This window comes from Bombyx mandarina, chromosome 07 (genome assembly GCF_030267445.1).
Source record: "Bombyx mandarina strain Sakado chromosome 07, ASM3026744v2".
NCBI lineage: Eukaryota > Metazoa > Arthropoda > Insecta > Lepidoptera > Bombycidae > Bombyx > Bombyx mandarina.
Window position 1 is genome coordinate 7,885,418 of NC_143214.1, and position 10,951 is coordinate 7,896,368.

General features: G+C 45.9%; 1 protein-coding gene across 1 annotated transcript; it reads left to right on the top strand.

The window, feature by feature from the left end:
• Positions 1-1,307: 1,307 nt before the first annotated feature.
• On the top strand, positions 1,308-10,570 carry Gmppb (GDP-mannose pyrophosphorylase B). The gene is made up of 7 exons (XM_089728676.1): positions 1,308-1,393; positions 1,427-1,721; positions 1,887-2,129; positions 3,214-3,343; positions 7,697-7,858; positions 9,165-9,329; positions 9,919-10,570. The coding sequence occupies exons 2-7, from the start codon at positions 1,548-1,550 to the stop codon at positions 10,152-10,154; spliced, it is 1,110 nt and encodes a 369-aa protein (XP_089584802.1). The 5' UTR covers positions 1,308-1,393; positions 1,427-1,547; the 3' UTR covers positions 10,155-10,570.
• Positions 10,571-10,951: the final 381 nt, after the last annotated feature.

Sequence of the window (10,951 nt, forward strand, 5' to 3'; positions counted from 1 at the left end):
CCCGCCCCCCGCTCATATCTGTTCTTTTTTTTAGAGATTTTTTTTTATCTGGTAACTAAGACTTTTAGCTCAACTTTTGTTTTAATTTGAATGAAAACTTTTTTATATGAAAAATGATAATATGAAATGAAATGAATTTGATTAATATGAAAGATGGCTTGACATGAAATTAAATGAGATGAGATGAGACGATATTATTGGACGGTTAAATTTGAGGGGACTGGGGTTTGTAGGTGATGAGGGGCTATTTAAAAACACACTGCTTCATTATAATTATATTGCAGATAGTTTGAACACTGTTACACCATTATAAAATTATTATCTTTATATTTTTATAAAACTATTACATGTTTCTTTGACCGTGTCTAGATGAGAAGTCATGACCATAGATTATACACTTAATATATTAGGTCATGACTTTCTTACGAGAACGCAATCATCTGTTTTTTAAGCATTCAAAATAATTCTAATATTCGAAATCTGTAATTATGTGTCAAGTGTTGCCTGCCATTACATTTATATTAAAACTCCAACAGATTAGGATAATCTCAGTAAAATGGTAATCATATATTGAGACCTTTTCAGTGGACTTTTTGGAGGATTCCGAGAAGCTATGTCCAGCGGCTTTGTTTTATTTTCGCACATTTGTGCACTTTCACAGATATTAAACAGTTAATAAACCACCGTTATTACGCATTTAAACCTGAAGAAACACTAAATAGACAAAATAAAACAAATCACACAACTTCACACCTCGCGTTCCCGCCAAAAAGTCCATACATATTTGTTCCCATCCCAAACGACCACAGAATTTTTTTTTTAAGAGATTTTATGACCTGGTAACTAAGACCTTTAAGTCATGTCTTATTTTATTTTATTTTCTTAATTTTATGAATAATGATAATATGGAGTGAAATGAAATGAAGATGATTAATTTGAGACATTAATCAACTGGGATGAAATTTAATGAAATGAGATGATATGGGATGAAATATAATCGCAGTAAAATGGTGGTCATTTACTGAGATTTTTTCAGTGGACTTTTTGGAGGAACCCGAGAAGTTACGTCCAGCAGCTTTGTTTCATTTTCCCACATTTGTGCACTTTCACAGATATTAAACAGTTAATAAACCACCATTATTACACATTTAAACCTGAAGAAACACTAAATAGACAAAATAAAACAAATCACACAACTTCACTCCTCGCGTTCCCGCCAAAAAGTCCACGACCACAGAATATTTTGAGACAGCACAGATTAATGTAGTAGAAAAAATATCTACCAAATACAACGTGATATGAGTGACGTGTAATATGGAATTTTCAGTCTGTTTTTCTTTGTCAGTACTTTGTTCACAAATTCAGTAAACAAAACTTGTGCTACAGTACCTACATACACACAAATATATTAAGTGTATAATCTATGATACACACTCCTTTAGAAACTAATTTTGGTTGAATGTACATATTTGTACCTTAAAAACTTCTGCTTAAGTTTGACCGGGAAACGTTCAATCAGTGTAGAGTAAATCCAGTATCAATTTAAAATGTGTGGTACCGATAAGAAATTAGAAGAGATACGGGCTCTGATCTTGGTCGGCGGCTACGGAACTCGTTTAAGACCTTTGACTTTAAGTAGACCTAAACCTCTGGTCGAATTCGCCAACAAACCTATTCTGATGCATCAAATTGAAGCCTTAGTCGAAGCCGGTGTTACACAGGTAAGTAAACATTAAAAATAACGCATCTCACTTTTTTAATTTTATGCATTTTTTAATTATTTAACCATAGTTTATAACTGTAACTATAGTAAGTAATAATTTTTTTTTTTTTATTTTGATATATTTTGCGTTTTACTAGATTATTTAACTAAATAATGATTTCAGGTCATATTAGCGGTATCATACCGAGCAGAAGAAATGGAAAAAGAATTAACAGAACAAGTTTCAAAACTGGGTGTTTCCCTAACATTTTCTCATGAGACTGAACCACTGGGAACAGCAGGACCACTGGCACTTGCCAGGGAACTGCTCAGCACCAGTTCGGAACCATTCTTTGTATTGAACTCTGATGTAATTTGTGAGTTTCCATTTAAAGAACTTGCAAGATATCACAAGAATCATGGGAAGGTAATAAATGAATATTATTTAATAATTTTTATTTTTACATAAAAAATGTGAGTTATGATTACCTTATATACAACAGAAATGAAAATTTCAAATGGCCCTATGATCCATTGAAATATTAAATATGCTTATGCCAATGGTCCATTGAAATATTAAATATGCTTAAATAAAAATCACAGATGACATCATGCATTGAAAAAATGTTTTTCTTGAATAATTTCTTCTTTTTCTTTCTGGTCGTTCCCTTAATGCTGAGGATCGTGACTGTATGTCAATCTTCTCCACTCGGTCCGGTTCTGCGCCATATGTACCGCTCCCCATATCTGGCCTCCAGTCATCTCCTTGAGTTGGTCAACCCATCTAGCTGGCGCTCTTCCTCTAGCGCGCTTCCCCTCCATCTGTCCGAGAATTGTGAGTTTCTCCAGGCTGTGCAATGAGGATCGCATTATGTGCCCAAAGAAACTCCGGATCCTTTCCTGGCACATAGTCAGCAGGCGCTTGGTGACCTTCAACTCTTCAAGGATGGAGACATTGGTTCTCATAGCTGTCCAAGGAATGCGTAGCAGCTTTCTCCAGCAATACATTTCAAACGCCTCAATCTTTTTGCGTTCCTTTTTCCTGAGACACCAAGTCTCCACCCCGTACAGGAAGATAGAGAAGACCAACGTACGAACCAGACGCATCTTAGTTACTCGGCGAATATTACGGTCTTTCCAGATTTTATCGAGGCTAGTCATGGCACTTTTAGCCATCCCGATACGGCGTCCGATTTCTTTCTCGCAGTTACCACGGTTAGAGATCAGCGACCCCAAGTATATAAATTCCTCCACTTTCTCATAATCCTTGAGTGCATTTGATGGACTTAAAACTTGAGCTCTGTCCACCGTCATCACTTTGGTCTTAGAGCGGTTTATGTGCAGGCCAAATTCAAGGCTCACTCTCTCTATTCGCTCCAAGACCGCAGCCATCTCTATTTTTTATTTTATTATATATAATTTCTTCTACAGAAACTAAACAAAAGAACAAAAAAAGGAAACAAGTGCTGTGTTTTAACTGAATGTATCTATTTAGGATATTTCTTTTGCAGGAAGGTACAATAGTGGTTACAAAAGTAAAAGAGCCATCCAAATATGGTGTGGTTGTTTATGATGATAATGGTCAAATAGAAAGTTTTATAGAAAAACCACAAGAATTTATCTCAAACAAAATTAATGCCGGTGAGTTACATCAATTAGTGACATTTTAATTTTTTAAATATAATCATGACTTTTTTTTTTTTTTTTTTTTTCCGGGCCGAGGGCCGAACCTCCTACGAGGTCCCCGCGCCTAGGGGGCGCGCGGGGTATGTGAGACTCTACGATCTGCAGGTGTTGAGAGCAGACCGCGGGCCCAAGGAATTTAGGGCCCACCCACTAAACGACTCCCCTGCACTCTTACACCCGGCGTCCGATCTCCGTCCGGGGTCAAAACCCGGTCAGAGTAGGGGGGTTCCCGCGGTCAACACTACAACCAGACACGCGGCGCCACCCCGAGGACGCCCGACCGACGGGTCGTCGAGGCGATAGTCGACGACCAACGACGTCAGTCTCCGCGGTACGGCGGCCCTTCAGGCCGCCCGGGCGATGCCGCTGGTGTTCCGGGATACCCCGCTGGGCCAGAACCAGCCTGCCGGGTCGGAACGCGATACACCGCCGACCGGGTTGCTCTTCCACAGTATGTTCGGCGACGACAGCGACGACGAAAATGCGGACCGCATCGCAGTCCGCAGCCGCCGACGCGTCGTCCCGTCCTCCTGGTGCCAGCGCGCTAGAGTGACGGTAGCGTGCGGCGCAGTCTCAGCCCCCTTAGGTCGCCCCGTGACCATCACCGGGAGGAGACTGCCTCCTCATAGGGGCCGGAGCTGGACAAACGCCCTCCTCCGACCCCCGGCTCGACGGCGGCGGCACGGCGCCGAGAGGGAGGAAGAGTTCTCCCTCTCCCGTTCCGCCGCCTCCTTCTGCGAGATGGTGGACTCGCAGAAGTCGAGCATCGCCTGCCAGGACTCATCGTTGCCGAGCATCGCAGCCACGACGGTCGGAAGCGACAAGTCCGGTCCTATTTTTGCAACGAGGACGCGGCGCTGCTCCGCGAAAGCGGGGCAGCACGCGAGCGTGTGCTCCGCCGTGTCCTCGTTGCAGCCACTGCAATGGTGGCACTTCGGCGTCGGCTCCCTCCGGGCGACGAGGTGCAGGTAGCGACCGAAACAGCCGTGTCCCGTGAGCACCTGCGTCGCTCGGAAGGTGAGACGTCCGCGGTCGCGATTCACCCAGTCCGAGAGGACCGGGCGGATCGCCTCGACGGTCCGTCGCCCGTAGGCGGGGTCCGCCAGGCGGCGAGACCACGCCTCGAGCACGGCACGCCGAGATTGAAGCTTCCGCGCTCGAACTTCCGCCGCGCCGGGACGCGGCTCCCCCCTGGAGCGGAGATCACATCGCCACGCGTAATCCGCAGCAAGCGCCTCCGCTTCCAGGTCCCAGGGAGGCGTCCCGGCGAGCACGCACGCCGCCTCGAACGAGACGGTGCGGTACCCACGAACCGCCCTGACCGCAATCGCGCGCTGCGGACGTCGCAACGCTGCGACGTTGTCACGGGTCAGGGCGTGGCACCATACGGGCGCCCCGTACAGTGCCATTGACCGCACCACCCCCGTGTAGAGGCGGCGCACCACCATGTCGGGACCCCCGACGTTCGGCAACAGCCGACTCAGCGAGCCGGCGGCTGCCATCAGTCGGGGACCCAATCTTTCGAAGTGAGCACGGAAGCTCCAACGACCGTCCAGTACGAGGCCGAGGTACCGCAACCCGGTCGCCTCGATCTCGACGCGAACGCCTCCGATCACGAGGTGGGCCCCCTGAGGCGGCGCTCTCCGGGCCCCGTGGAACAACAGGGCCTGGGATTTATCGAACGCCACCTCCAGACCCAGCCTTCGGATCCTGCCGACGACGAAGGCCACCCCCGCGCAGGAAAGACGGGCAGACTCGCGCAAGTCCCTACCCCGGGCCACGACCAAGGTGTCGTCCGCGTAACAAACTACACTTAGACCCGGGAGAGGAGCGCTAAGGGCACCCCGCAGGACCCAGTCGTAGCCGATGTTCCACAAGAGAGGGCCAAGGACCGACCCCTGTGGGACACCGCGCTCGACGGGGAAGCGGAGCACCGCCCCACCGTGCTCGGTGCACATGACCGACCTGTCCTCGAGGTAGGACCCGACCAGCCGACGGAGATACGCAGGGACGCCGTGATACTCCAGCGCCCCTGCGATCACCGACCAGGGCAGGGTGTTGAACGCATTGGCGATGTCCAGGGACACCGCCAGTGCAACCCCGCCCCGGCCGACAGCCTCATCAGAGAGGGCGCGCACGCGCATCACCGCGTCGATGGTCGAGCGGCCCTCTCTGAATCCGAACTGCTCCGTTGACAGATCGGGACCCACCCCCGCCAAGTGCTGGACGATGCGGGCGGCCACCACTCGCTCGAGCAGTTTTCCCGCCTCGTCCAGCAACACGATTGGACGGTACCCCGCAGGTGAGTCTGCAGGGCGTCCCTCCTTCCTCAGCAAAACAAGTCTGCCCGTCTTCCACTGTTTCGGAAACCGTCCCGACTCGAGGCAGGCTTCAAAGAGCCGCACGAGCCGGTCCCCAAGGGCACCGAAGGCCAAATCCCAGACCCGACCATGAACACCGTCAGGGCCGGGGGCCGCGTCCTTCCTCCGCATCCTCGACACGGCCGCACGAATCTCCTCCTCCGAGATGCTCGGAGGGACCACCTCAGCAGGGGCATCACCGCTCACATCACCCCGTGGCGGCGCGCCCATGGAGGGGGGCTCGAAGTCCCTCTCCATCCGCGGGAACAGCCCGGAGACAATCTCCCGCAGCTGCTGAGGCTGGAGACGCTCTGTCACCGGGAGCGCCCACGGCCGCAATTTCTTGCGGACCGTTTGGTACGGGCGCCCCCAGGGATCCTGGTCGAGCGTCTCTAGGAGCGTCTTCATGCTCTGAGACTTGGCCTCGCCGATGACCCGCCGCAGTGCCTCCTGCTTCTGACGGCAGTCGGCATGCAGGCGGGCCGCTACCTCCGCGAAGTCCGCATCGCGAAGGCGGCGACGGCGGTGGCGGGCGCTTCGGCGGCGCGCCCGCACGCACTCCTCTCGGAGGAGCGCGATCTCGGGCGTCCACCAATACGCACCACCACGTGGAGCGCGACCGCTGATCCGGGGCATCGAAGCATCGCAGACGCGACGCATTGTACCCCGGAACCAGTCGGCCTCCGACTCCACGTCCACTAGACGCGCGGGCATCGGCGCCCACGCGGCCACTGTGGCCGCCTCCACCGCGAGCACCTTGTTCAGGCGCTTCAGTGCCCATCGTGGGAATGATCGGGGAGCGCTACGCGGGAGCTCCTCCTCGCCGCGGGCGTCTTCAGCCGGCGCGTTCAACGAGCTGGAAGCAGAGAGCTCGAATCGGACAAACCGATGGTCCGAGAGCGTCTCCGCCCCCTCGAGGACACGCCAGCCAAGGACACGGCGCGCGGCGGATGAGGACGCAAACGAGACGTCCACGTGTGATTCCCCATTCCACCGCACGCAGGTCGCGACCGAACCTCTGTTCAAAAGACAGAGGCCGGTCGCGAAGGCCCACTCCGACAGGAACTCGCCGCGTGAGTCCGTGCGAGGGGAACCCCACGCCGTACATTTGGCGTTGAGGTCCCCCGCCAGTATCAACGGGCGAGACTCGAAGCGATGGATCAACGCCTCGAGCCCACCCAGAAACTGCTCGAACTCGGCGAGACTCCTGTTCGGAGAGAAGTACACCCCGATCACGACGGTTTCGTCGACCCTAACTACGACGTACCCGGGTCCCTTGGCCACCATTCCAAGGGGGGGTAACGCCGCCGACTGTCGCATCACGATCGCCACAGAGCCATCGGCATCTCCGGCCCAGGAATCCTCCCGGTCGGGAGGTACAAAGTATGGCTCCGCGACGATCGCGATGTCGATGAACCACTCCGCCATGGTGTGGACGAGGAGATCCTGCGCCCTGGCGGAGTGGTTCACATTCGCTTGGAGGAAGCGATGGACGTGACCCATTATTGAGGTGTCACATCCATCGCTCCCTCGTCTTCCGTCCCGCCTTGCGGCTCGACGGCCGCGGCGGGAACTGACGGGCCGGCTGCTTCACGTGCAGCCGGCTCTCTCTCTGCCTTTTTCTTCTCTTTTTTCCCGCCACGCCGCCTCTTTGTGGAAGAGGGGGCGGAACAGCAGGCCGGGCCTCCAGCTCGATGATCGGCCCGCCGCTTCGCCGCGTCGCACAACAAAATATAATCATGACTGCCCTGACACAGAAGGTGTTCCTTATAAAAAAAGGCCAAAATAGTCTGAAAATGGGCATATTGTTCAGGTTTTTGTTCAAAAATATTCACTTAATAAATCATATAGCTACAAATTAATCCATGAATAACATTGATTGTGCAATTTTAAAGAAATAATTCCTTTAAATTTACTATTTTTCAAAAACATTTTATACCCCGAACAGGCATGTATTTATTAAACCCATCGGTCTTAAGCAGAATAGAATTAAGACCAATGTCAATTGAGAAGGAAGTTTTCCCATTTATGGCAAAAGATGGTGAATTGCATGCAATGGAACTGCAAGGTTTCTGGATGGATGTTGGACAACCAAAAGACTTTCTAACAGGTAAGAAGTCAATTGGTATTTTATAAGACTTAAAAGTTTGGAGGATTAAGGCAGATGATGCAATTAAAGAAGTTAGAGAAGGCATGAGCTCATTAGGACTTTAGGATTCCAAAACTGCTAATAAAACATATTGTATTTTATCTCACTGCAGGAAGGATACACTTTGGTTACAATTATCTAATAAAATATACAGATTTAAAAATTATTTAATTATGTATATAGTGGTACCTCGACATATGATTTTAATTCGTTCTGTAACCTTGCTCGTATGTGAAATTGCTCATAATTGTATACCATCAACAGAAAAGTGGAGAGTATTAAATGGTAGACAGCGGCTTGTCTCTGCCCCTGGCATTGCTGACGTCCATGAGCGACGGTAACCACTCACCATCAGGTGGGCCGTATGCTAGTCTGCCTATACGGCAATAAAAAAATAAACTGTCCAAAGGACATGGGCCATTTTCGGCCCAGCTACTCGTGCTCTCAAGGATATTAATGAAATATCTATAGAAAAAAACATTTCATTTTTACATGCTTATTGTAAAATTTAAAGGTATTTTAATGGTGAGATAATTAAAATCAGATAAAAAGAAATTAGCTTGCCTAAACTACATTGATAATATTGAAGGAGTTGCCATAGGTAAAATATACTTATATTTTAAGCAATTCACATTAAATCTTCTTAAAAAATATATTATATTGCAAAAAACTAGCAAAATATATTAACATATTTAATTAATGGATTTTAAAATTCATATAAAATATTATATCTAAACAAAAATCTATTTTTATACTTTTAAATCCGTAGAATAAATAATTACATGGATGAATAATTATACAGATTAAGCAAAAAAAAAACTGCGATGTTTATTGACGTTTTACATTTGATTCCTCGTTTTCGCACTCTTATATTATTTTACCTGCCTGCCTGCCTACCTGCCTACCTGGATATTATTATACCTGCTTATTATATTTAAGAATATTTAGAATTAGGTCTGTGTCATAAAGTATAGTAATATAAATAATATTTAAACTGATGATGATGTTAAAGTGTCAGTGCATTGACAGCAAAATCATATAATATAACCTAAAATTCTTATTTTATTTTTTAAATATCTCTGTATCCCCATGAACAATATTGATTTTAATTTGTTTATAACAAAAGGGATATATAGTCTGTTATTTAATCAATCTATGGAGCAATCTATGGAGAGTGGCCCATGTCCTTTGTTGCATTTTTATTGTTTGGTTTTATATTTTAAATTCTAAAATACAAGAATTTCAAATGCTCCTTATTCTTTCACAGGCATGTGTTTGTACTTAACAAGCTTACGTCAAAAGAATTCAAACAAATTGTATGACGGAACTGGTGTCGTAGGCAATGTGATTGTTGATCCAACAGCTAAAATTGGCAAAGGCTGTAGGATAGGGCCTAACGTTACCATCGGACCTGATGTTGTCGTGGAAGATGGTAAGAATTTTTCATAGTAATTATTGCTTTAAAAAGTAATTGAGGCATGGCACATTGCCCATAGATGTCGTTAGTAAATGGAAACCTTCAACTACTGTTCAAAATCACTACATAGTATAAAACAAAGTCTCTTTCTCTGTCCCTATGTATGCTTAAATCTTTAAAACTACGCAACGGATTTTGATGCGGTTTTTTTAATAGATAGAGTGATTGAAGAGGAAGGTTTATATGTATAATAACATCAATTAAATAGTTTAGAAATCAATAATAAATTACAGTTTACGAAGCGAAGCGAGGGCGGGGCGCTAGTATATAATAATGGATATAATAATAATGGAAGGAAAGATTTGTTTGTTTGTTTGTATTGAATAGGCTCTGAAAGTACTGAACCGATTTGAAAAATTCTTTTACTGTTTGGAAGCTACGCTATTCCCGATTCCCGCGGGTCGCTAGTAATAATATATTGTAGCCGAAGTGCCAGAGAGATCCTAATAACTGTATCTTCTAATTTTAACATCCAAGGCTGGTATTTTTCTTACTTCTTTCAATTATGTTCAATCTAATGCATATATGCATTAAATTATTCTAGGTGCATGTATAAAGCGTAGTACAATCCTCCGAGGTGCGTGCGTAAGACAACATGCATGGCTCGACGGTTGTATAGTTGGCTGGAAGTCAGTGGTCGGTCGCTGGGTGCGCATGGAGAACTGTACTGTACTAGGCGAAGACGTCATAGTCAAAGACGAGCTATACGTTAACGGAGGACAAGTACTTCCGCACAAGTCGATAGCGTTATCTGTACCGGAACCACAGATAATAATGTGAAGACTGTTTACTGTTATTTAAATATGTACATCACAAATAATAACTGGTTTGTGTCAGGGTAGACATAACTACTCCGAAATAATAAGAATACAAATGTATTTGCGGCATTTTATGGCAAAACTAAATAAATTGTATATCCATTGAATGTTAAGTTTCTCGGAGTTGTCATGTTTAAACACTCTTTTTTTTATATCAAAAATTTATTATATACGGTGCAATATTACGTAATACAAATATTATTATTAATAATAGCAATAATTTATTGAGTATACTCACTATAGGAAAAATGATTAAAATACCAGTTTTTGAGTTGCTCAAATACCAACGACGATAATTTGTTTTTTGATCTTTGAGCGCTAGTAGCTCAATAATATGGAGACATGTCACTCTATCTTTCAGTGTATCCACCAATTGTTCTCAAATTTCCAAGTTATAAAATGTAATATCAGGTGCTGTTGGGTAGGAACCTGACAGCAAGTGTTGACAAAATTACATTAAAAGTACAACTCATTATGTAAGGGAATACTAGCTTGTCAGGCGACAGACCTTCAAAGACCAGATTTTAAAGTTTTATTATAAAATTGAAGAGATTCATTTGCAAAAAAAAAACACAATCTGTCTCTGTCAAGCTGCCGGAAACAATAATATTTTTGTATGATATTTCATATTTTTTAGCTAATATTTTTTATAAGTATGTTACTGATTAGAAATTTGGGTACTTACGTATTAACGCCACCGCGGCAAGAACTCGATTAAACCTTCCTTTATGGTCCGTCGATTTTGGGTCGGGGTGGGGG

Coding starts and splice junctions, on each gene's coding strand:
- Gmppb (XM_089728676.1), top strand. CDS start 1,548: ATGTGTGGTACCGATAAGAAATTAGAAGAGATACGGGCTCTGATCTTG. Junction 1,722..1,886: donor TCGAAGCCGGTGTTACACAG/GTAAGTAAACAT, acceptor TAATGATTTCAG/GTCATATTAGCGGTATCATA. Junction 9,330..9,918: donor TGATGTTGTCGTGGAAGATG/GTAAGAATTTTT, acceptor AAATTATTCTAG/GTGCATGTATAAAGCGTAGT.